Genomic DNA, 26,038 nt, shown 5'->3' with positions numbered 1-26,038 from the left:
ATTGAGATCACCTGATGCAAGATGTGAGTGGGGGTTGAGGCACCTGGGAACGGACCTCAAAACTGCATTGTAGGTGGCAGGCAGTTGATGTGCTATCTACCCCCCTCTGTTCAAAGATAAAACCTTTAAACAAAGGTTAACTTATTTTTGTTTAACATTTTTTCCTCTATTACTTTGTTGTTGTTGTTGTTTTCATTAAAATTTTTGTCCTTTTGATAACCTTTGTGCAGGGGGGTGGGGCAGGTCTGTGTTAAAGGCGTACTGGAAACATTTTTGAATCAAGAATTTTGACCAATCAGCATGGAGAAAGTTGTAGCCCTGCCTATTTCAACGGACCTGCAATAACCCGTTTTTTTTTTAAATTTTATTTATTCCAATGATTTTATGTGCGGAAAAAAATAAAAATAAAAAACTCGTGAGCTGTTAATTTGACCAGAGACTTTTAGGTATCAACATCAGGATCTGTCATTTGTAGGACCAAGGCAACGAAAATATGATACAAAAGTGTATGGAAATAATACACCATCCACACAGTACGTGTGTGCAAATCTGTACTTGAAATAAAAAAAACTATCAAAACAATTCAAGTTCAAAATGTATTTTTTGATAAATAATCTAAGACAGCTATAACACGTAGCTGTAATTCACAACCCGGAAACTCAGGTTTACGACTGTCGTGAAGGCAGCGTGTCTCTCTTCCAGTCAGAACGGAGCCATATGAGGTGAACCTGCTTTACTCGCGCTCACACTGGACTCATTGTGGTGGTCAGCTAACGGTAGCAAATTATCTTATGATGATATCAGTTAGCTGAATTTGTTTAGCCACCGCAGCGCTTACAACATTTCGCTAGCTTGCTTGGCTGATCGGCTTGGCTGATGTTGCTGGCGGATGAATTCGTTTTTTTTCATAATGTCGAAATCGTTCCGTTATTTTTAGCTAGCACTGCATGCTAGCGCAGCTAATAGTGGTAAGCAAAGCGTGACTAATCGGTCTGTTAGAAACAGGAGGAATGGAGCAGTGGCAGGACGCGGCCTCTCGGCAGGTCAGCCTGCTTACAGATCGTGTGAATGAACTGTTGTCCAGAGGTCTGGAGCTACTGCGCTCCGAACTCGGCGTGGATTTGGGGCTGAAGCCGGAGCTCATTACGCCATGGATGATCCTTTTGCTGGCAGGTACTGGGCTGCTGCTGCTGGTCGCTCTGTGGGCCTCAGTCTGTCGGGGTCTTTTCAAGAAGCGCCCTGTTATGAGCCATGCGGACGACGGAATTGAACTAAAGCGAACTGTCGGTAAACCTGTCAAATCCGAGGAACCGAAGAAAAAGAAGAAGAAGGCGGAAAAGGCACGTAAAATGAAGTCTGTTTTATTTCCAGCTTTTCCCTATACCGCTAGCAGGGCTAGCTGTCAGGCTAACGCCACGGTGACAACTAAATCTCATGTCATGGCTAAAACAAGCTTCAGGCTAGTGTTCTGTCCGGCTATGCCGTTAATGGTTGGCGTTTTATGCATAAGTAACAACGGTATAACTTGTAGTGACACTCATAATTTTTGAATGACCTTTCCAGAAATCTCAGCCAAACGGGAGAGCTATCGCTGAGCCACAGGAAGAAGCCATAGCGTCGGAAGAGATAGTGCCACATCACCAACCGCCCCCACCAGAAGTCAAGCCGGAGAAGGTTGCTGAGGTAATTTAAAATCGTGCCAGAATCACACTCTGTTAGGACTCAAACCAATTAATTTTTCTATTTTAATCTATCTACGATAATGCTTGTCTTTTGTAGCATTTCCTATCATTCACGTTACTACTTTGACGTCTTCACTGAATGTAGTCAAGGAAGAAAAAAAAAGAACATTTTCGCCCTTTCACTCTTTAATGACGCAACCGGCCACGGGTGTTGGGTTACAGTCTTCAGCTGTCATATGCAGCACAAATGCGGAGATGTCGCTGTCTTATCACAGCACATAGTGTTATCTTCTAAAGACCACAATATAAGTATTGGTGTATTGGTGACCCGGGAGGTTCTGCAGTCAGACGTGGAATCACGCAGGAGAAAAAGTAGTGCTCACGAAAAGTACATGTAGAAGATTTAGGTACAGTGGATGTAGTTTCACTTATAAATAGACGAGGCTTGAGCCTGCTGTGCAGCATGGTTCATTCAGCATGTGGTGGCGTCCCCCCTCCTTGATGAATCATATGTTCTGCATACTATCTACATCTTTCTGATTCTGTAAACTGTCATATAGCTGTGTGTGTTTATGTCTTTGTCAAATATACTGGCTTTTGTTTGCAACTTTATGTCCGCTCTTTGTTTTCCAGGCGAAGAAGTCAAAGAAAAAGGCCAAACAGGCTGTGAAGGAGACCAAGACAGTGACTACAGATGGCAAAGAACCAGAAGAAGGTAAAATGTTCTGAGTCCTGTCATCATTTAGCTGTTTTCAAAGTGATAATCTGGTATTATCTGTGGTATTTGACTGTGGCTGTTTTTAGTTTGTTTAGCTGACCTCATAAGGAAGACATACCCAGTGACCTGACCAATGAACCACAAAGGGAATAATTAACAGCGTGGGTTTAGTTACATGCAATCAGTTCCTGACAGAGAACACGATCTGTTTGAGGTTATTAGTAAAATTCGCTTAGCCTCAAGTCTACATCCAGTCCTTTGCCCTGTTTAATCTGTACCATTTTTTCCCCCTCACTAATCCTGTAATGAACTCCTGCAGTATTTTGTGACAAATTCTACGCTGAACTTAGTGCTACTTTTCAGGCACATGGGAAACCAAGGTCAGCAACAAGGAGAAACGGGAGCAGCGCAAGAAGGATAAGAGTTCCAGCGATGGCTCAGCCAGCCCCGGTGGAGGGGGAACACCTGTGAGTGTTCCCACAGAGCAGCCCAAGGCCTCCACAGCCCCTGCACCTACCAACCAGAAGAAGAAAAAAGGTGGCTTTTTAAGTGTCCTTTCTGCATTTGAAGAGTTCTTTTTAAAGAACTTCACCCAAGATCCTGTAGACAATTGCACAAATGTTGTTTCTGTATACATTGTTGTTGCCTTTCGTTGGTCTCTCGTGGCCAAAACAGTCTATGAATACAGGCATTATGGGAATTGCTTTGAGTCTCGAGTGAGCTTTCTCTGAATTGTTTTTGCAGTGTTTTTTCTTGACCTTGCTCTTTGTTCTCAGGAGAATCCACAAAAGTGAAGCCTGAGAAGGTGGAGGCTGTTGTCTCTAAAGGTAATTATCAGTATGAAATTGAGAAAGACAACACACATTGATATTAGTACGTACTAGAAGTAAATTACAGCAAAGTCTGGGTTGATGTGCCGTTAGCCTGTCAAGTGGAATCAAATGTTTCTCTCTTGGTATTAGTTAACAGCAACAATGCGGTGGAGGTGTCCTCTGCTGTACCTGATGTGCCGGTAAAGATTCTTGCTCAAACTTTTGCTCCCAAGACTGCCTCCTGTACCACCAGCAGGGAACCACCACTGTGGAAGACGGGGATCGATGGTACTTCTAAACTCTTCATTGTTGATCTTGACTTCTGTTAAGCATAGTGCTTTAAAATAATTATTACAATTAACTGGCTCATTTAAAAAGTCACACATCTACAAAATATCCCTCATGGTGTATTCAGATCAAAAACAAAGCAAAGTTTTCACATGGTGCAGGTGCATACAAAGCAGATGCAAAGACAAGTGTGAAAACATTTCATCTTTAGCAAACGATCTATAAATCGTTGAGTTTGAGACAGAACAAAGAAAGTGTAGGGCTTAGAGAAAAGGCTGGGAATTTGTAGAACTTCTTGTAAGTTCTGAAGATGTTGTTTGAACCTGATTCCAGTCTTTCTCCTTTTGGCTCCTCCTATATTGGGTTTTCCAAAAAACAATTAATTCTTCATTATTGTCCTGAACACATCTTTAGATTTGTTGTGTTTGGGAGGAAAAAAAAACTATAAGTGTAATAGAGCTTCATATTAAAAATGGCTTACTGAATATTAACTCACCATCAGTACCAACGGTACCAACTAGTCTGTTAGGGCACATTAGTCCTCATTCATAAAGTGCTTTACAAATCAGAACATTACAGCTACCAGGTGGATTTTTCCCGTTTGAGTGTAGCTGGTCAAACAACGCAGAGCCACTTACTGCTAAAGAGACAGAGTGAAAGTGGACAATATATCCTTGGTTTTGTAACATAAAACTCATTGTTGCAGCCAGGGAAAGCACAAAAGTGAACCCAGTCCTTATTTTCCCCTGAGTTATCGATTTTGTCACTAGTTAGCCAACATAAGCTAATGTAAGTCTATTAGCAACAACCAACCAACAACATGACATCACGTTCTGTACTAACAGAAGATAGTGCTATACATGTTTTTAAAAATTTACGCACAGACAGCGTTACATCTGTTAGTTTTTGATAGGTTTTTGTCAAAAGTTTGACAGTAAAACTCTCTATTGAATTATTTTTTTAATTACTTTAAATATACAGCTGCTAAAAAAGGCCCCATTCAGACAATTTAGAATCCCCAAGGTCAATGTTTTGAACAGTGATGACACAACTTCTGTGAAATGTGTCTTTCAGAGGCGTGGACTGTGAGTAAAAGGGGAATGCCAACAACCCAGGTAAATCTGATGTCTTTACCGAGTCTGGGAATTGGTAGTGCCGGTAAGTATACACTGCAGCAAAACTGAGACCTGCCACTAGATGGCACTGTTTGTCTTGCGCAGATTTGGTTGTATTAACGTGGTAATTGTTGTCTCCGTAGAGCCCAAGCCTCTGAACGACCTGCCGTGGATCAGTCAGCCCAGACTAGATGATGAGTGGTCTGGACTCAGTAAGTGCCATTTACTGGTTTTCTTTCACCGCACTGTTTAATTTTGATGTTGCTTGATGTCATCTCTGTTGTGGTATTCCTTCGTGTTTATGTCTCGTGACGCCCTTTTTGTCTCTCAGACGGTGGTTCTGTGGACACCAGTTCTGACTGGAACGCCCCCTCTGAAGCATGGGGCAACTATGAAGAGCCCACCCTCGAGCCTCCTCCAGCACAGGAGCAGCCCCTCCCTGAGCCAGCCAAGGTTAATCTGTTGATCGGAGTGGCAGTAAGTGTGGCCAAGCTCTGGACAAAAATAAGCATTATAGAAGTTTTAAAAATAACAACCCATTAATTAATGAGTCATCAGGGCTTAGACTCAATGAGCTGTCCTCGTTCTTTCTTTTGACTGTGACCCTGCAGCTCAGTGGCTCAACACAGTAGACTGAATAGACAACATAGTTTATCATATTATGGCGGCTGTTTGAAACCAGTATGTGGATGTGTACAGATCATATAGACTTCAAAGGCTTTTCTCATAGCGGACATTTTTCTACAGTATGACAAACACAGGTGTAATAAATGTTGCGGTGAATAGCAGTTTACTTAAATGTTGATACGATGTCATGTGCTACTGTGCCTTGCTTCTGCCAACAGACAGTGGAAAAGTAAGGAATTACCAAAGCATTCCCATTTGCTCTAGAATTTCTAATATAGTGTCTGTTCCTGCGTTTTAAGTCATGTTTTATCCTCATGGGTTCACAGGAGGATGGTGACGATGAGAAGGATAAGGGAGAGACCACTGCTGATGGAGCGGCTAAAACTAAAAAGAAGAAAAAGAAAAAGAAGAAGGCTGCTGAGGAGGGAGGAACAGCTGGTCAGGTAACAGCTTGTGAGCAAATGCACCGCTGAGTGTAGTAACCTTAAAAGGTGTAAAACAAAGAGTGGTGAGATGTTCGTTCTCCTGGATATTTTTTGTCTAAATTCCACTTGTTTGTTTGTTGGCTCAGGAGCCGGAGAAGGAAACGGCACCTGCAGCCTCAGTGAAGAAGCAGCCACCTGTTCAGGAGAACGCTGGTGCCGTCCAGCCTGTCAAAGCAGCTGTCGAGGTCAGTGGGCTGACGGGCAAGAGGGAATCAAAGATAATCTTGAAAAACGCGGCTATTCTGTTCTCTGACCCGTAGCCTTGCAGCTGTTTCTTTTTCGCTCTTAATTTGCTGTTTTTCCTTTCCTAACAGGTGAGAGCAGAGCGTCCAGTGAAAGACAACATATCCCAGAAATCCCCTGTCACACAAGTGCCACTGAAGCCAAATGAAGGAGAACCAACTGCCAAGCAGAACAACCTTCCTGCTCCGACACAACAAAGTAAGCGCTAAACACTGTCAGATGTGACACCATAACCTTGTGCATGCTGGTACTGAGGCATTTGGTGCAGCTAAATATGACTTTCCCAGTTGTCTAGTTGTTAACTCTGATTTACTTGTATTGGAGTATCAGATGCACATAAGCTGCATGTTTTGAAGCATTTACAGTTTCAGGTTCTGAGCAGTTTGGCAGCATGCTATTAATGTAAAGCAAATTAATATAAAGCAAAATGAATCTCCTTCACTAGGAAATCTGTATCCAAATCCAGATGTGGGTCTTAAAGCTTTTCTCCTGTACTTTAGTCTAAACCTTTTTTTTTTTTTTTTTTTTTTTTTTTTAATGTTACTTTTTTTAAAAACAAAAATCAAGCAGATCAGTTGCTGAAGTTGGGAAAACTATTGGTGTCCAGTGTCTCCAGTAATTATAACATTGAAAAATGAGTACAATCACATTTTCTATTAACTTGTTACTCAAGTATCCGTTCATGTGACAATGCTGAAGTGTGTGTTTCAAAGTTAAGCTTGTTAATAATCTTAAGAAAATTAATCTGCAACAATTTTGATCATTTGCTCTTGATACTGTATGCATTGATCAAGCTCTTTAAATCTGTGCTCAGCTCATTTCTATTACCCACACCATCTTTTTCTGGGAATGATGGGTTAAAATTTTGTCAGTGGAAGTCAAACTCTTTTTCTCACCAGTGAATCAAACAGATGTGGGGTTATCCTCATTGAAATAGATGTTTAAAGGTGTTCCTACCTTTGTGTGTTTCCACAGAAAAACCTGAGGAGAGCCAAGTGCCCAAACCAGCAAAGAAGAAGAAGGCGAGGAGAGAGACATGAGACAGAGTCCACTCTGCAGGCCTCTGTATGCAAGAGACTTGATACTCTGTTTATGCAACACCTTTGGTGGCAGGAACTCTGAACAAAGATCTTCTCGATGGACTCTACCTTGAAAACGTGTGGAAACCGAAACAACTTTTATACACATCCACGTGTCAGCAGGCGCATCGTTGAAAACTGAAACTAGATGCAGTGCAATCTAATGTAATGCGGTGTTGATGATTTTTAAGTATGCATTTGATACTGATTGTGTCTTCTAATTCCACTGAATCCAATAACTGAAGGAGCTGTATTGTAGTAATTAGACGTGTAGAAAATACTGATCATGTTTAGAAGTGTGTTATCGTGGTGGCTATCGAACGCAGAATTACTGTGTAGAGAATGCAAACGGTTGCATCAGGTTACACGACACTAGGCCTTCGCTTTGCTGTCTTTTTTTTTTTTTTTTCTTTTCTTAAATTGCTCTGATGTTTGTAAGCTGTGTTGGTATGGCACCGGTGAAAAGAGCAGGAAGATCAAATGTTTGTGTCAGCGGTTTGGGCTCGACGGCACGTAAACATTTGTGACATGAAATGAGCTGTGAGCATTGTGAGACCATGGAAAAGGGACTCATGAGCTGCACTGTATTTTTATTTTACTTAATTTTTTTTTCCATGTGATTTTTGAACACTTCATGGACACACTCTCCATCTGGTCTGTCCCCTGTCTGTTGTTGTACTGCAGTGTGTCGAGACAACCGTTTCCTTGCCGTGTTTACTGTCTGTGACTGCTCTTAGGAGCGCAGCCGCGTGGGAGCCTCTGATCGTACACGTGTCATGGCAGTGTCATCAACCTCCTCATGACTTTCCACCAGTGAGTGATTCCGAAGTCTTCAGAACCTTTTGTAACACCTGTTTGTAACAAAAGAAAAGCTTAAGCCATATGTAAAAAGACTAAATAAAGGCCAGTTTTTCTACATTTGGGCTTCTTCATAGCACAGTGTGGATTGTCCTGTCACTCTGAGAAACCAGTGTTACTGCTGCTGAGCTGCCAGGTTGATGCCTCAGGCCTGCAAGCTCACCTTTAGAAGATTCACTTTATGTGGAAGTGGGAAAATAAAAGTGGACTTGCAAGGATCAAAAGTAGCCAAGTTTCTCCTTAATGCATAAGGTAATGGTGCTTTTTAAAGACGCGACCAGTAACTTCCAGATTAAAGTACTTATTTTAAGCTCCGGCTGTATAACTTTCTGGAAATGACGGGTTACATCATCGGATTTGATCCTATCTAATCTGTCACACGCTCCAGTGTTTATCATCCTCAGGACGAGTAAATGCGTCCTTCTGCAGCGGATCGGCAAAGCTGATCAGGCTGTAACCGGAAGCATCGGGATCTTTTTTTTTTTTTTCAAAATAGTAGCATGCTCAAGTTGTCATTCGGGTAGTGTGCAGAAAAGAGGAGGAAAAAGTTTTAAATGATTGATTTCACAAGCACACGTTAGCCTGCCATTTGATGACTTTGACAAATTGAATTTGGTCTGCTTGGTTTGATTACTCATCAAACTAATCTTACTAATCTGGAACTATTTATTTGCTCCTTATGTCATCGCTATCATTACAAAATGTACATCAAATCACATCCATGTTAAAATATGTGACACACATGTTGGGCGGGACAGAGTTTGTCTTCCTTTAAAATAATGTAAATGTCTCACACTGGCTTAACGCAATGAAGAACAATGAATTGAAATTACTGAATCAGTAGATTAAGGAAAATAAATGGTGATGCATTTGCTAAATACATCAGTATATGCTTTATTGCTGTAATAAAGCAATAAATATTCACCTTAAAGAGCACAGTGAGACCGCTGGTGTTTAATTTTGAAAAAACGGAAGGCGTGATTTTAACCGTGACGCGGGCTTGTCGCCTTCTGGTCCGCTAAGCTGCTCACCGTGATAAGTACCGGACGGGTCAGGGGCAGTCAGAGCCTGTTCGTCAACTCTTGCTCGGTGAAGACGTCGATAGGACAGCGGGGACTCTTCCTTCACACACACCGACACCGTTTGTAAATGCCTGCAGACACACAAAAGATGATGATGACGGCCTCTCCGTGGGACCGCTGGTACTCCACGCGCTGCTGCCTGTGTTGCCATGTCCGCACGGGAACCATCATCCTGGGGGTCTGGTACATGGTGAGCATCGCCTAACTCTGTCACTCACTGCATGCGTGTAGATTTCAAGAAACAGCAGAGCCAGAGACAACATGATATGAGCACAGGATTTAAGAATATATAATCTGCCATTTAAAATCATTTCACGTCAGACTTGATCTGTACTTGCCTTTTTGATATTTATATAGCTGGAATCAAAATATAAAGATGACATTGTTTTAAGTTACTTTATCCAAACTTTTTTTAACACTTAATTTAAGAAATTACTTATAGTATAGAGACTTTAATCAAGTATTTTAAAACTGATGAATGAAGCAATTCTGTCTTTTCTGTGTTGTGGCACTAAGCTCTTGTGGAGCATGTCTGTGAATTAATGCTGGTGTAGTTGAGTATATCAGACTGACTAAACCAAACACCACATGTGGAAAAAGCTTCTCTCTGCTCCCTATGAATAAATGAGCAGTGGGCCTCTTCAGGTAGCAGGTTTTTGTGTCAGGCTGCCAATTGACTGTGGAGAATTTTCCATTACACTCACCTGATCAATGGGGATGTATGAGTCACCTGAATAATGAGAGGTGCTGGCCAGAGCAAAACAAAGACTTCTACTGTAGGTACTTCATTTAACATAGCTGCACTGTCTCCACGCCAAGACCTAAGAATTTAGGATGGTTACTGGCTGCAGTCTGTGATGATAAAAAGTTAGGTAATGTAAAGAGCACTAACAGACACTGCTCTGCAGATTATTAATTATGTGTGGTATGTCAGGTGACAGATGAAGAGGTTTACATTTCTGGTGCACCATCTGTGCATACTGTTGCCTTCATCTGTCCATATGTTCTCTGTCCCTAAGCTCATCAATGCTGTGGTGTTACTCATCCTGCTCACTGCCCTCAGCGATCCTGAGCAGTACCACTTGACCAGTGCAGAGTTGGCTAATGACCTGGATGTCATGGATGATGCCAGTAAGTAGTGTTTTGCAGTAAATGTATCATAAGTTGTCTCTAAGAGTTATGAAGTAGATTATTGTTAGGAATTTTTACATTCATGTATCTTTTTGTATACGGGGGTTAAATCTTGCTGGAGATTTGCTAGAAAACCCAGTGGGCTCTGTGGTGTTTCTCTTCCACCCAAATCTAAATCTAGACTGTGATGGATGACTTAAACTCTTGCGTGTAGGTAGATTCGTCATGTAACTAATGGAATAATTTACTGTGTTATTATAAGGACCTCAGACATAGTCTAAAGTGACAGTCTTCAATCAATCAATCAATCAATCAATCAAGGCTTTATTCGTCACATGCAGGGGGGTCCTGCAGTGAAATGGGACCCCCCCCGACCTTACATAGACACACAGACATCACATGGGGATACAGTCGGAGATTGGTAGCATTGGAGAGAAAAACATTGAAATGTACATTACAATGGGAAAGTACAAGAGGGAAAAAAAGAGACCCCTTCTCATGCTGTGCTTCCATGGTAGGACAGCACGAGAACAGGAAACAAAAAAACTCCTCTGCACAAAAAAAGCACATAAATGTGACACAACATTGGGAAGACATAACAAGCCACACGGTAGGGTGATGGGGTAAGGAGCAATGTGAAGCAACCCAGCAGCCGCCTCGCACAGCGCTATCTTATCCAGCGTGGCACGTAGACCCGCCGTGTTCCCCCACAGGAAACAAGCATCGAAGGCGTTTGGAAAGGGAGGGGGATAAGTGTGTGGTTTTCGGTGTAAGTGTATGTGTGTGCGTGTCCATAGTTCAGCGGAGACAGTGTCCTTCGCCCTGCCAGGCTAAGTAAACAGTCTGCCAGCCAACCCAGGTGGCCTTAGAATGGGGAGGAACAATGTCAACACAGGCGTTATCTCGGATTGTTTTGATCGGCTCCAGTCTTGAGCCCGCAGCTGGCGCCGGAGGGGTAGCCGTATTAAGATGGCGATTTCTTTCCAACAGCTCATGAGAATTTCGAGCTGTATTGTTTTAGCACTCCGACACTGATCTCTCCATCTCCCGTTGGATAGCTGTCAGTTTCTCCATGATGTTGTTAACCTTCAATTCCGTGGTCTTGTCAATCTTCATTTCTGTATAAGTAAAAACACCCAAAGCCACAGCCTCGCAAAACCCAATGTCCATCTGTGCAGAGCATTTGAAAAGCCTTCTTAACACACCAGGTGCATGCTGGAACAGTCTGACCAGGGGTGACTCACAGCACATGGTGCTGGTAGTCTCTGATTGGGAACGACTATTGTCCCAGTTCCAGAGGATGAGCGTTGTCCTGTGACCCATTAGTACATGCTGGACCAGCCGGTGCCACTGCAGTTTTACAATCACATGCATAGAATGTTCAGATTTCTGAGGTTTATAAGTATCAGTTCATTCAGTAACATATCTATTTTTTGTTTTAATCTTTTCTTAGTAAAATAATTCTCCCCTGAGAAAAACAACATCATTATCCTTAGGGCTTTGACTTGAAAGTGTAACTGAAAGAGCTCCAAGTCTAATTCAATTCATGAGGTAAAGCAAGGGGGTGGGATTCATTGAGCAATGAACAGTGTTTTACAGTTCTAATTATAAAATAATTTAGCTAATTTTCAGTGATGAAGGAATAAATTGTTTAATTTCCCAACAATCTTTTGTGCCAAGCTAGATGAGAAGAAAGCTACTGGTTCCATTTGTTTTTTTTTTATACAACAAAATATCATTATATTCTGAAATTACTCTTAATAACAAATATAATAGCTTGTGTAAAATGTATAATAGCTTAAGGATTCACCACCAAATAGCAAGAAGGGAAGGTTAGCAACAAGCCTGTGAACATAATGGAGAATTTAGCTGTTGCCAGATATTTTACTCATTAGCTGGTAAAATAAAACAAAAAAGGGTGAACATCACCGGGCGGCCACAATTGTTTCTGCTGCCCCAGATGGCAGAAAATCATCTGGCACATTTAAAAGTTTTTTATACTGGTATTTTGCCATTTACCTGAATTAGATTCTGGGAATAAAGTGTCACACTTCTGAGTCGTCTTTTTTCTTTTTTTAAACCACAAATGTGATTCATCCTGCGACTCAGAGCTGTGAAACACTGATTGTCAGGTCATTATTAAAAGAATATGGAAAATAATGGGTCAGGCAGGAAAAAAAAGTGGCGTTTCATTGAAGTGACTATTATTTCCCCGTAGTGCCACTTTTATTTTAAGGTTGCTCGGCCCTGCGCTTATGTAACAGAATGATTAGTTCTGTTCTGTTGAGTTGATTTCAGGTCAGGCTGACACGATGTGTATCCCAGAGCAGAGGTTAAATCCTTTTCTAGTTGACAGATGCAGCATGCCATTGTTTTCTTCTGCTCTCCATTTGTGGTCCCTTGATGACACGATGTTCTAAACATTTTCATAAATGTAATTCAGGATTGATTGCGCCACAGCCAATGTGACTACAGCCTGAATTAAATAGAAAGCAAAGATCTGTATAGCTTTTTTGAATTTCTACCTTTTCTCCTGTTGCTTCAGACATGTGCATCGCCTCAGCGATCTCTCTGCTGATGATACTTATCTGTGGGATGGCAACATATGGTGCCTACAAGGTAAAAAAAACATTTATTTTACTCTCATAATTGTATTTCACGTGTTGCTGGTTCCCCACTTTGCCTGCTGTTTCCCCGTTGATTCTCTGCTCTTTGAGAAATAAGCCATTCTGTCCCAAATATCTAACGTTAAGGTCTTTATTTCAGTTACGTCCTGCCTGGATCATCCCTTTTATCTGCTACCAAATATTTGACTTTGCCCTTAACACCTTGGTGGCTGTTAGCATCGTAGTTTACCCAAACACCATTCAGGATTACCTGCAGCAACTGGTGAGAAACATCTGATATATGTATATATTTATTTTACTTATCATTTATAATTTGACATGAAATGAAAACATCACTGCTGTCTTTCTGATTCCTCCTCAGCCTGAGAACTTTCCCTACAAAGAGGAAGTTGCTGCTCTCAGTAACGTGTGCTTGGTCGTCATCGTGTTGCTCTTCATCGGCTGTATTCTCGGCTTTAAGGTAAAGTTTTCTGTGCCCAGTTTACATATTTGTCTCATATGCTTAGCAGCACTTAGAAATGTTTCCTGGTCTGCTGACAATATTATGCAACCTTGTTACACAGGCTGTTGCCTTTTTACGTAACCCTCTGTTCACATGTGGCTCTGTGATGTGACTGAAGTGAGGTGGAAATTGATTAGCTTTCACTGGTTCTAGGTAAAGTAGAGCCCAGGAATGAATCTTGAAAGCGTGCTGTGGATAAAACCTCGCTCCAAAAAAGCCGAGATGCTGTGTAAAAACTCAGAATGCGATGATTTGCAAACCTTCAAAACAACTTATCAAATGTTGACACTTTAGACATTTTATATTGTTTTGACTGTGCTCATTTTCAGTGTCTGGACACCTTTTTGTTTTACACCACTCTGTAAGTGTTTCCCACTCCTCCTTGTTGTGGGATTTGAGATGCTCAACAGTTTGGAGCCTCCTTTGTTGTATTTTGTGCCAAATGTTTTCAGTGAGTAATGTGTCTGGACCAGTGGCGGCTCCTGAAAAAAATCTCAGGGGGGGCAATTTTTATGATATCGACTAAAATGACCCATTTAATGAGTACATCAAACAACACAATTTTAATTTAAATTTAAAATGAACAACCATATTCTGGCCATTTGTATAGATTTGTAAAAATGAACATGAACAGATTTTTTTTTTTTTTTTGAATGAATGAAAAATAACTATTGAAAACAACAACTGTAAACTGATTGGGGGGGTGGGCTAAAGAGAGAAAGAGAGAGGGATGGAGAAAGAGAGTAAATATGGTTAAGGGTTCTTATTTGTACAAGAACTTTGCTGGTCTGTCTTTCTGAGTGGCAAATTTCTCGATGACCCTGGTGTTGAAATCAGGAAGTTCTTGTGTGAGTTTTTTCTCTATGGACAGCATAGCCAGAGCGTTGAGCCGATCCTGAGCCATATTGTTTCTCAGGAAAGTTTTTATCCTCTTTAAAGTAGAGAAACACCTCTCCGATTCTGATGTTGTCATTGGTGTGGTGATGAGGATGTTAAGAAGACTTACAGTTTCGGTGAATGTGTCTTGAAGGTTGTTTTCCATCAGAACCTGATAGAGCGCCAGCGCACCACTACAACTCTGAAACTCCTCGTTGTCGTAGATCAGGGACAGTTCTGTTTTAAGTCTGGCTTTGTCCAATGAGGGATAGGCTTCCACTGTGGTTTGTAGTGCTGCATCTGGAAAATTTTTGCTGTGTTGTTGGAACAAGTCTCCTTGCAACAGAGTGGCGCTGACAAGGTGCTTGGTGAAAGAAAACCTCTCCTTGGCATGGCTCATAATGGTGTCGCACACCTATCCAATAATATATAATTGGTAAGAGTTAGATTCAGTGGTAAGACTTTGGCACATGTCTCATGTTAATCATTATTCTGAAAAAAAAAATCTGTCCATAACAAAACAAAACAGTCATGACCACTATATCAAATGACATCTGACAGCATCGTCATTAGATTTTATCTGATGATCCGATTTAAATCAGACCAAGCAGCTAGTGCTTACCTCCAGTGCCAAATGGTGTTGCCTGTCTTCCCCCAATGTTCTCCGTCTCTTTGTGGGTGGGTCTTGAACAGGTCCCCTGTACTCCTCATCCACAACCAGATTAGGAAGTGCCTCCCTGATCCAATACATAAGTTTCATTAATGGCTTCTGAAAACTGAATAGGGATATATTAACCAAACACAAACCAAACAAAGGTTGTGTTCTAATTACCGGGAATTACCGGATTTAATTAATAACCGGACCTGGTTTAATGGCTGGGGGAAAACCAGTGCAAGTAAATAAAGGCCCTGGCCATAATTTCAGGAAATAGCCTATGGTATAGGCTACATCAAATCATTACTGGGAATATACTTCATCAAATATACTTAATCAAATATTTTTCATAAAATTACTTCAAAGGCTGATATAAATCAAAATTATCTGAATTCCATTAAACATTTAAGTCACAGAACACAGAATATATGCAGAGAATTTGATAGAATCTATGCATAGATAATTAACATTTATTCTAGGTTACATATTTATGCTTTTATGCCTACCTGATAGCCTGCATGCGGCTGATGAATGTCTGGGTGATCCCTGCGATGGTGACAGAATCGATGTTTCTCTTCTGTAGGTGGTTATACAGCATGTCTACATGTGGCATTATCTTGTGAAACAAGGCCAGGAAAAAACAGAAAGCTTCGTCTTCCAGCATTCTCACGAAACCACCGGCATCTCTCTTTGTAGGGGCATCAAATCCTTCACTGTTACGGATGGTCTGAAAACACCTCACCAGATCGTCTTTATGTTCATACACTGTATTCACAGCACGACTGTTGAAGTTCCAACGGGTTGCCGATGCACTTGGAAGTCGGTGCGCCACCACCTCGTCAAGCACTGCAGTCCTCTTGCTCGATTTAGTAAAAAAAGAAGCGAATCCTGCTATGTCGGAAAAAAAGTGACTGATTTGAGGGATGTGGGAGGTTGCTTGTTGCATTACCAGGTTTAACTGATGGGCATAACAATGTACGTAGTGAGCGTTAGCATAAATGTCCTGTATCTTACGCTGCACTCCTCCAGTGGTACCCCTCATTACAGCGGCCCCATCGTAGGCCTGGGCGATCAACTTTCTCTCTTGTCCCTGGGGGAGGATGAAGCGCAGCCTCTCCGATAAGGCACTGGCTATTGCATCTGCACAAGCATTGGGTAGCTTGATGAATTCAAAAAAACGCTCTTGAATACGGTTTCGTTGGTCAATGTATCTTAGCACCATGACTAACTGACAGTGTGTAGAAATGTCAGTGGTTTCATCAGCTTGAATGGCTAAAAACTTCGCTGCCTTTACTTCTTCCACGATCCTTTCTCTCAGAACTGCCAACATGCAATCCAGGATCTCGTTCTGGACTGTTTTCGAGGTGCCTTTAAATACAGTAGCATTTTCAAGGTGTTGCCTCAAGTCGTGATCAATTGATGCCATCAAGTCGACTAAACCTCTAAAAATCCCTGGATTGTCTGAGGAATCACTTTCATCATGTCCCCGCATTGCTAGCTCAAAAGCACCACAAAACTTAATACAATCGATGATTTTAGATAAAATATGACGGTTTTTATCTACCTCTTCGTTGTGCCTTCTTAAAGCAATCCGATGTCCATCATCTAGCTGCGCCGCTATGCTAGTTTTCCCTAGCACAGCTAGCTTTACACTGTTGTCCATATGAACTCGTGAGCTTTCATGTTTCTTGATTCGTTCGGAGAGGTGCTTTAAGTCGGTTTGTCCAGATTGTGTCCACGTCAAATCACACTTGTCACTTTTGAACAGTATGCACGGGAAACAAAAAAGTGCATTAGCTGTTCCACAGCCTGTCAGCCACGACTTGCGCTGGAACCAACTCCGACAAAAAGTCCTGTTGTATGCTTTTGACTTCTCCTTCGTTGCCTGGGTTAGTTGAATTTCGGGCTTGTCAGGTCCCAACTCTTTAACTTGCAGTTTTTCTGCCATTGTCCTTCTGGCAAAAGGGTAGGTTAGAAGCGATCTAACCGAATTTGGGGGAGGCTGTGCCTCAACCGTTAACAATACCGCTGCCATCGTCTCTCTCTGACCTTATAGCTCACTTAGGCTACTGACTGAGGTAAAATTCTAGAACAGCAAATCTTTGCGCGTTTTCTGCAGGGGCGCAATTTTAAGCGCCCCCAAACCATTTAATTCAGCGACGCTGATAGGTCAAATATTTATTATTTTCCCCTGGCAACCATTTAATGATAGGCTATTTCGCTGCATATCAAGGGCGCTTTGACGAGCGCCCCAGAAGAAGAAAAACACCGTTTGTTGGTTGAACTTTAATGAGTCAGCTGGTGAAAATGTTAAAATACGCCTGGCTGTATATGGGCACACACATAGTAAAACTATCATTGATGAATTTTTTAAAAATATATATTTTTACTCCTCCACATTTGGGGGGGCGGAGCCCGAGCGCCCCCTATGGGCCAGCCGCCACTGGTCTGGACTCTCAGCAGGCCAATATGGCACCCTAACTCTGGACTCTTATTGTTCCAAAATCTGTGTTTGTCATCCAGTATTAATGATGCCCTCACATAATATGTGCACCAATGGACCTCTATTCGATTGCATATGCTAGCTTTTGAACATTATTATAATAAGCTAGCTGTTCTCTTCATTCTGATGGAGGATTTAGACATTTCGAAAGCTCCAAAAAGAATTTTAGCTTCTGGTTCATCAGACCACAGTCTCAGTCCAGCCTGACTGAGATCAGGCCCAAAAATGGGATCCCGTTAGGACTCAGGCACTGATGGCAAAAAACTGGAATCAGGCAGATTTTCCAGATTCTCTTTTAAGGATATTATTTTGAATTTGCTCATGCAGTCCTGCCCCTGTCTCAAATGTTTAGAAAAATGTTGCTGGTTCATTTTATACATGATCCCAACAGCTGTTGGAAATGGGACTGTATTTTTCACAGCAGACATATTTGACTTATCACAGCAGGAAAAGCGGAGAGCACAATACCAGAACCCCAAAGCAGCTACACTGAATTCAGACACCATTTCTTTTATTATTTATATGTCAAAGTGAGAAGGAAGAAGTGTAGTACTATACTTGTAATATAAGGTTTACTCTGAGCTTTCCTTCTGAAAGATTTAAAGTCAGAGTCGGGTGTAGGAGTGTACATATGTGTAGTCTCAAAATTATATTACAATGTTTCTAGGAAATTTGTGATGATGATATTTATGACAACACAGGGAAGAAAGGCTGAATAATGTGGTGACTGCAGCGAAAAAAACATAAGGAGGCATGTTTAATTTTTCTTTTCCAATGAGCTATGGTTATTTATGCAATGTAAAGTATGAATTTATTCCCACAAGGTGCCAGCAGCTACAGTGGTGACACAGCATAACTCATATATACAGTGCTGTGAAAAAATATTTGTCCCCTTACTGATTTCTTAGTTTTTTGCATATTTGTCACATTCAAGCAAATTTGAATGTTAGATGAAGATAACCTGAGTAAACACAAAATGCAGTTTTTCATTCATGATTTCATTTATTAAGGGGAAAGACCTATCCAACTCTACCCGGTGCTGCGTGAAAAAGTAATTCTCCCCCTGTTAAATCAGTTTTTTGGAAAGGAGTTCACTTTCACTAGCTGCACCCAGGCCTGATTACTACCATAGCCGATAAATCAAGAAATTGGGCCGTTTTAAACCTCTAGCGGTAAAACAAGTTTGTTTTTTCAACCAGGAGCAGGAAGAGTTTTCTTGCATGTTTTGCAGAGTTTGGTGAAGGTTGTTGAAGTAGCTCACTTTTTACTAAATCATCATTGGCTGACATACGGCTCTCGCTCCAGAAGGTTCTGGGCTTGTCGTGTTGTTGTGCCCATTAGGGAACGTAAACTCTTTGCTTTGCACTCCCATTGACGCTGCAATATTTTTTTTATCATGTAAAAATGTATACCGATATAATCGATCAGCCCTAGGGTCGAGTTACTTCCTCTTTTTTTTTATTAATTTTTTTTCAGCCACACTATTAAAGTGGCTCTTTGAGGGTCAGTGTGTTCTGGTACTCAATTACTGAACACTGTTTAGTAAAATTAAGCAAACATTTATGGTTTCAAGGCAACCAATCACTTCCTTGCATCATCTAAGTTGGCCTGTGCCATGCACACTAAGGCTACGTTCACACTGCAGGCGAAAGCGCATCAAATCCGATTTTTTTGACCCTATGCGACCCATATCTGATCATGGTATGACAGTGTGAATGGCACAAATCCGATATTTTCAAATCCGACCTGGGTCACTTTCGTATGTGGCACTGAATCCGATACATATCCGATGTTTTAGAAAGCGACTGCTGTTTGAATGGTCATGTCGCATTAAATCCGTCTTTTACGTCACTGACACAAGACAGACGCCAATTATCAGCTCCGGAGAAGACAAACGAGAAGACATTGTGAACGCTTCCTGGCCATCCAGTGTAGATGTTAGTGAAACTGTTGGGAAGACAACGTTGGAGAAACGTCAACATTTTATTTGTACTGTATAATCTGCAGATTCTGACAGAAATCTGCAACTATCCTTTGAAGCACCGCTCCTCTAAAACAGCAATAAGGATAATTATTAGGTTATTTACATTATTATGTAAATAACAAAATAACTTAAAGCAAAAATTGGGAAACGTAAAGTCCAAAGTCTTTATATTAAGGGCAATCAGTCAAACAGTACTGTTTGCTCTGGGTCTAAACAGAGCGCGTTGTGTGTGACGTCTTCTTTTGCGCATGCGGGCCGCTTTGAGCGTTCACACTAGAGCGCGTTTGCTGTCACATTTTATTTGTAGTGTGAACAAGCAGATAAAAAAATCGGATTTGATCAAAAAATCGGAATTGAGCATTAAGACCTGCAGTGTGAACGTAGCCTTAGTGTGTTTGCAGTAGCAAACTCCTTATTTATCCAAGTGTGTCCCTGGGAGCTCTAGAATAAACCTCTTAATGGTCACTTGGGCAGTGTGGCAGTTGGAAATGTGCACAAAACAAGCAGGCACTTGGCCACTTGCAAAATGTGGGCGCACCCGTTAAATCCTGTGGAGTTGAGCTGTTAATGAACTTCAGACGGTGTCAGGAGAATCAGGTCAGGCCATTGTCCAAAGCTGACATTTCTCACTTTAAGCACATAGTAGGGGCAAGCTAGCTCACCTTAGGTGAGCGTGCTGCCTGGGTAGAGCTTGCACGAGGTGTCACACAAGATGCTCATATGCTCACTGTGAGTTCACTACACATTCACCAGCCTTATTCTTACATGGGTGCAGTTGGACATCGCACAGGCTTTGTACTCGAGAGCAGGTCAAAGATAGTTTAATTTGTGGTCCAGATGCAGTTGACATTTGTGCTCTGACATAAACCTGTGTAAGGCAAAGGTAAAGGGCGCTTTAGCGTCAGTGCATTATTTAGCCTCTTTTTAAAATAAGTTGCAAAGTACTTTAAAAAGCCATGAAGACATAAGAAAAATCCTAAAATGTAACTTGTTTGTATTATGTATCTAAAGCCAGTAATCCTGTCAGATAGTTGCTGTGATTCTGCTTAAAACCAAAACATTTGTAGTCTTTAACAACAAAAGGTTAACCCTCAGATAAACTGAGATAAAATAAACTGTAACAGTTAATAGAAGCTCATATGTTTCATACTATAGTAGATCAGGGCCTTTTTAGATTGCAAACCCCATGTAATTACCCCAAATCCATCTTTTTAATCAGCACCACTGTCTGAATAATTTCTGATTCAAATAATTGGATTTGCACAATCAGCATCATTATCACACTGTCAGCATGGTTTTGCAGTGGACCATGAAGTAAATTAAGCGATTGCTGCACCTTCCTGTGGAGGTTGTTTGAGTAACAGAGCTGTCAGAGCATTATGGCTGATACTTAATTGGTTCTTATGGTAAGAATGTTAGAGAGCTCAGCCTGGCTTTGGTTCCTGCTAGCGGATGGATGTAGCAGATGGTGTTGTGTTTGGCCGATGCATTTCAGTAGCAAGCCGCCTGCTGAGAGCCAGATGATTTCTGGATGACAGAGAACAACAGGAACTTGCTACTATAAAGAGACGTCTAACCCTCAGACAGATTCTGCAAACACAATCTGAATCTAAAGAAGAGCGAGAGTTTATTTAGAATAACAACAATTTTACTCCAGCCTTACATTCTGGTAGCGGTGATGCCATCTGTGTCAGTAGGTGTGCAGAAAACTTACTCTTACACCGCAGCTTCTCTGGGGACAAGATGACCCAGTTATATCTGGAATCCCTTGGAAAATTCATTTGCATAGTAACAAGGAGAAGCTGCTTGACTTAAAGCTTTAATACAACCATCCACTGAGCCGTGCTACCAACGTGGCTGATAATAATTTGTCTATGATTTGTTATTTACCATAACTGTGTTATGTAGTCCATGTGTCTAATATGTGTTTTTGTTTTCTTTCTTCCCATTCTCAGGCATACCTGATAGCATGCGTGTGGAACTGCTACAGATATGTGAGTGGACGGGGTTCTGAAATCCTGCTGTACGTTACGACAAATGACACCACCGTAAGTACTGAGAACAGCGCTGACTTCTTTGTTGAAATGATAAGACTGGTGATGTCATGATATCATGTAAGTTCAGGACTTTTCCATGCATATTGGTAGCATTTAGCATCAAGCCCACTTTTTCCGGTTGTACTTGTAACAGTTTGCTACAAATACAGTGGTCTGTTTGGCATTTGTTTGGGACTATTTTCAGCAGGAAATGAATATATATTTGGCACTCCAAACATTTTCACAGCAACAGCAGCACACTTTCTGTGGGACTGAGCCAGAGTAAATGATTGTGTGTGCTAATTAAGGTCACGAAACACAATGTTATGTGTTTTTCTCAATGGGTTTTAGCCAACACTGAACTTCTACAGCACAGAAGAATGAAATAAAAAAAGTATTTTTTTAGCAGCACTTTATTTTGCTGTCAGACCACCTGTGCGAATGTTACTCACATTCTCCAGTGAGCTGCTACAAACGCCTGTGTGCAGAGCTCGCTGGACGTGTGAGGGTTCTCGCTTCAACACTAATAATGCAATCATTCCTCACGTGCAGTGTACAGCTGTCCAAATACTTGTAATTTACAAGTCAGCAGTTATTAATGTATGACAAATAAGAATAAACATACAAATATAAGTATAATATATTATACTCAGAGTCCATTAAACCCTCTTTCATGTCTAAATCATCATCTAGGGAACTAACATTAAACAGTTTCTGATCTTTGCTGTTTTTCTGCAATTTCCAAAAAGTAGAAAAGCAGCTTCTGTGGAAAAACGGTTTCCTTATGCAATCCAGACTGCAGGTCACGTTTGGATCGTCTGCGTAGGTTTCCTCTGCTCAGGCCAGTCTGGCAGCCATAGAGTCACTACGTTGATGAGAGAAAGAACATTTAAAGCTGTGCTGTAGTAGCGCGTAGTTTTACAGAAGCTACAGTAGCATGGATGAATGGACAGACTTGGAAAGAGAGATGAGGATCCATGCTGGTGAAGTCATTAGATGGGTACAGTAAGCTCTTTCTGAGTGTTTTAGGGCCTCATGTTGGTGTCTTATTGACCGGACCTGGCTCTCAGTTCACTGTTACCCCACTGCCCACACAGCTAACTGCTTGACTCTGACAGAGGGGAGAAGACTAATGGAGCTATAGAAACACTAATGACTGTTTTGACTATTGCAAAACGTGGTTTTCGGTCTGAACACATAAGGAGCTGCCAGTAACTGGCCCCATCAGGACTGATATTTGACCTTGCAATATATTGGGTTTCACAAGTATTTTGACAAAACCTGTGCTCCCAGTCTGCAACTTAAGACCCCTCAGGGCGTAACACTCCACACAATTTAAAACAGCACCTGATGGTCTGTGCACTGTAGTTCCACTCGCTCCTGATGTGTAAAACACGTGAGCTGTAAAGAGAGACCCAGGAGGCAACTTTCCAGCTCACTGACATCATCAGTGAGGAGTGCCAGAATATCAGCAGCCACTTATTTCCTAACATCAGCCTCACGTCTGCAGGGATGCTTTTTCAGTTAGAGCTAGCCATATTTAATGGAAGCTCCCCCACATACCACAGCCGGGTTTGTGGCTTTTGGTTAGCAGCATGCATGGTGTTACATCAATTATATGATGGTTAGGTTAAAGGTCCACTAATGCATTGCATGTGAACTGTATTCTTGGGCATACAGAAAAGTAATTGACACCTACACACAGGTGCTTTATTGGAACAATAAATAAATGCATCATAGAAGAAATCATGCTTAATTTCTCTTCATGGAGATGGTGTGGGTGTTGACTCTTGCTTGGCCCCACTCCCCACAGATCACGGTGTCTTTCAGGCATGGCACACCTGCAGTTCGTGATGGTGGTTACTGGGATTACAGTAACAGACTGGGGATTTATTAGCTAGAAAGGAATAGCAACTGTTAGATTTGATCCACTGTGCATATATATATATATATATATATATATATATATATATATATATATATATATATATATATCTGTTGACATTCTGACTTACAAACTTCTGGACAACAGATGATGTCACATGTGTCACAGCAGGGCACAGACAGATGATTGAAGTTGTGTAGTAACCTTAAAGTTCATGATATGCATACCACATGCTAGATTATGCACTTTGAAAGGATTTCAGTATGTGCTGAAAGTAAGAAGAACAGTGTCATCTATCCAGTTGCTTTATAATGTAAAATCAAACTCTTTAAAATGATCTAATATATGCAAGTACAGGCCTAAAGGAAGTTATTGATTACTTAATATCCCACATATTTATTTCAACATCATTAAAGTTTATTGTCACAAAGGCAAGACTGTACCCTTGTTGACTCATTGTTAAATACTTAATAACACATGCAGGTCAAACATATTGTGTTGTTGAGGAAGCCCACATTTCTGTTGTCAGGAGGAAAACCAGAATGAGTGCTGGAATGCTGAAAGAGATCTTTCAGATCCAGGAAAACATTATACAGCCTTAAAATGCATCAGTTTGTTTTTTGGGTTTTTTAAGTTCCTTCATGGTGAGACCTCAATTCTGGCTCTGTCATATCACATAACGGGACACGGCATTGAGCAGAGACATCAGACCAGCTAAGACTGTGCCTTCTGTGATGCATATAGACAACCATTAGCCAAATTTAGTTTGGAACTCCCTACTTACCCTACTTTTACTTTTGGTGTAGGGGATGAATAATAAAAGATGAACAAGTAGATCTGTCCTCTCTAGTTATCTGTATACAGCTCTAAACTAAATCTGGCTGCTGACAGATGCTTTTGTTTTTCACGTGGCACAATTTTAGGACACTCGCTTCATGTACTACATTTCCTTCCTGATTTAATAGTAATAGTAGTAGTATTTCAGTAGTAGATTTTTTTTTAAATTTATATAAAATAACGGGAAAAAGTCCTCCAAATAAATTCAAAAATGAGCATGGGAAGCTTGATGGCTACTACATGTTAGCACTGCTGTTGTAAGCATGGTAGTATATAGGTCAAAGCCGCATTGTGCTGAAGTACAGCCTGCTGCTTGCATGCCTTTTTTTTCTAATGTATGACATTTATTTTAATATTTTGTCTAAGAAGGCTTCCAATCAACCCCTCCAACTGCTTATGTAATGTGCAGTGCAAATAAGGCTGGTCATCTTGCCATACTTGTATTTTACATGTTATATAATCATATTTAACTGCAGTCCTGCAGTTTAGCCTATTTTATTGGGGAATCAGACTGATTTTTGTGCAAGCTGTTCTCTCTGGGCTTACAAATATTTCAATTAATCCAAAATAAATTTTTAATATTCAAGTTACATCAAAAGTGATGTAATATTATGCAACTTTACCAAAAACATGTTCATATTGATCAGACTGATTTTCATGGTATTTATTCTGAGTCATGTTCTCATTTCTTTGTCTTCCAGGTGCTGTTACCTCCTTATGATGACAGTGTCAGTGTCCCTCCCAAGCAGGCTCCTCCACCTTACACCACTGTTACAGCATGAAAACATTCCCAGGATCCTGCTGACTGCTGTTCATAAAAGCACAGCAGAATTGATGCACCACACTGCCTCTCCACTGTACAGTATATTTCTGGATATATTGTAGCTACACACACATTACCGTTCTCTTAATGCATTCACACGCATATGTACAAAACACCTTGGACAGATATACAGACGCACACCACCGTGACCTCTCATCCCTTCCTGTTATTTACTTATTCTTATGTATTTCTCTCCTGTAGCTCTCTGTGTATCTCTGTGTCTTAGTATTCATCCAGAAACGATGTGCACTTTTATGCATTTGAAGCGAAACAAGACAAAAGCACTAGAAGGTTTGATAGATGATATATATTTTTATTAATTCTATTTATGCTCTCTGTGTCTGTAATCGTATTCTGTGGGTCCTACCTTTTCACAAACATATTTAACTTGTGCAGAAATGCAAAAAACCCCAAACAAAAACAAACGTATGGCTCGCATTAACGAGTGAGGAGCCGTTGCGTGTTTCCTGTTTGTCTCGTCTGAGCTCGTGATCAGGGTTGGATTGCCTTCATTCATAGCTTTCTCTCTCATGGGGTGCACTTCATGGAGCCACGTGTGAAGTGTCACCTTGACGGGAAGTTTCCCAAAGAAATGCACCTGCCTGTGTTCTGACATGATCAAGGAGCAACCTAGTGTATATCAAACATATCAGCGTATTCTACCACAGACATAATCACGGTCTCGTGTTCTAGAAATCAGGAGTGTTGATTTGCGTTGACTGATATTCATAACTTTCTAATGTAATTGTGTCTTTCTACTGATTGATGACAAATGTCTTGGATTGCTGTTTATCTAGAAGCACTGATCTGGAATCAGTTTGCTCTTTGAAGTCACTATAAGTTGGTTGCTGGACAGAGGACTCGGAGTCCAATAAATATAGACTCTGGTTGTGTTTTTTCAATTAAGCCTAATGGGAGCTTTCTTGTCTGTGTAAACATTACACAAGTCTGTTCCACCAGATGGAGTTACTGGCAAGCCACTCGTCCCTGGACACAAAATGTCCTGCAAGGACTCAAATGTCAAACCTTCTGTATGGAAAACAAAGATGTGACGTTTATTTATCTATTAAAATCCAATTTCACTGATAGATGTTGTGTGTTTTATTTTGTCAAGCTTGTATATGAACTTGAGCAGACATGTTTCAAGGGTCAAATGGAGCTCAGTGTGTGTGTGTGTGTGTTTGCAGGAA

At 41.0% G+C, this 26,038-nt stretch overlaps 3 protein-coding genes across 3 annotated transcripts; 2 read left to right on the top strand and 1 right to left on the bottom strand.

Moving 5' to 3' along the window:
* Nucleotides 1–709: 709 nt before the first annotated feature.
* On the top strand, nt 710–7,967 carry LOC134637134 (protein LYRIC-like). The gene is made up of 13 exons (XM_063487483.1): nt 710–1,340; nt 1,564–1,683; nt 2,316–2,397; nt 2,764–2,937; nt 3,177–3,227; nt 3,363–3,500; nt 4,575–4,658; nt 4,759–4,827; nt 4,947–5,092; nt 5,569–5,685; nt 5,814–5,912; nt 6,042–6,168; nt 6,946–7,967. The coding sequence occupies exons 1-13, from the start codon at nt 1,011–1,013 to the stop codon at nt 7,008–7,010; spliced, it is 1,602 nt and encodes a 533-aa protein (XP_063343553.1). The 5' UTR covers nt 710–1,010; the 3' UTR covers nt 7,011–7,967.
* A 963-nt stretch (nt 7,968–8,930) lies between these two features.
* On the top strand, nt 8,931–25,936 carry LOC134635792 (lysosomal-associated transmembrane protein 4B). Its single transcript, XM_063485356.1, has 7 exons — nt 8,931–9,179; nt 10,009–10,120; nt 12,666–12,739; nt 12,887–13,009; nt 13,109–13,207; nt 21,223–21,315; nt 24,727–25,936. The coding sequence occupies exons 1-7, from the start codon at nt 9,057–9,059 to the stop codon at nt 24,805–24,807; spliced, it is 705 nt and encodes a 234-aa protein (XP_063341426.1). The 5' UTR covers nt 8,931–9,056; the 3' UTR covers nt 24,808–25,936.
* On the bottom strand, nt 13,221–18,718 carry LOC134635791 (zinc finger MYM-type protein 1-like). Its single transcript, XM_063485355.1, has 3 exons — nt 15,287–18,718; nt 14,748–14,862; nt 13,221–14,540 (listed from the first exon to the last, which is right to left on the bottom strand). The coding sequence occupies exons 1-3, from the start codon at nt 16,813–16,815 to the stop codon at nt 14,013–14,015; spliced, it is 2,172 nt and encodes a 723-aa protein (XP_063341425.1). The 5' UTR covers nt 16,816–18,718; the 3' UTR covers nt 13,221–14,012.
* Nucleotides 25,937–26,038: the final 102 nt, after the last annotated feature.

Source organism: Pelmatolapia mariae, linkage group LG10_11 (genome assembly GCF_036321145.2).
Source record: "Pelmatolapia mariae isolate MD_Pm_ZW linkage group LG10_11, Pm_UMD_F_2, whole genome shotgun sequence".
In the NCBI taxonomy this organism is placed as follows: Eukaryota; Metazoa; Chordata; class Actinopteri; order Cichliformes; family Cichlidae; genus Pelmatolapia; species Pelmatolapia mariae.
Note: the sequence above shows the minus strand (reverse complement) of the source record. Positions and strands in the feature narration are given on the sequence as shown.

Excerpts from the sequence above, each read along its gene's own strand:
- LOC134637134 (XM_063487483.1), top strand. The coding sequence starts at position 1,011 with ATGGAGCAGTGGCAGGACGCGGCCTCTCGGCAGGTCAGCCTGCTTACA. Across the intron at positions 2,398-2,763 it reads TGGCAAAGAACCAGAAGAAG|GCACATGGGAAACCAAGGTC; the intron begins GTAAAATGTTCT and ends GCTACTTTTCAG. Across the intron at positions 4,828-4,946 it reads TGATGAGTGGTCTGGACTCA|ACGGTGGTTCTGTGGACACC; the intron begins GTAAGTGCCATT and ends TTTGTCTCTCAG.
- LOC134635792 (XM_063485356.1), top strand. The coding sequence starts at position 9,057 with ATGCCTGCAGACACACAAAAGATGATGATGACGGCCTCTCCGTGGGAC. Across the intron at positions 12,740-12,886 it reads CAACATATGGTGCCTACAAG|TTACGTCCTGCCTGGATCAT; the intron begins GTAAAAAAAACA and ends TCTTTATTTCAG. Across the intron at positions 13,208-21,222 it reads GCTGTATTCTCGGCTTTAAG|GCATACCTGATAGCATGCGT; the intron begins GTAAAGTTTTCT and ends TCCCATTCTCAG.
- LOC134635791 (XM_063485355.1), bottom strand. The coding sequence starts at position 16,815 with ATGGCAGCGGTATTGTTAACGGTTGAGGCACAGCCTCCCCCAAATTCG. Across the intron at positions 14,863-15,286 it reads AGCCGCATGCAGGCTATCAG|GGAGGCACTTCCTAATCTGG; the intron begins GTAGGCATAAAA and ends GTATTGGATCAG. Across the intron at positions 14,541-14,747 it reads AACACCATTTGGCACTGGAG|GTGTGCGACACCATTATGAG; the intron begins GTAAGCACTAGC and ends ATTATTGGATAG.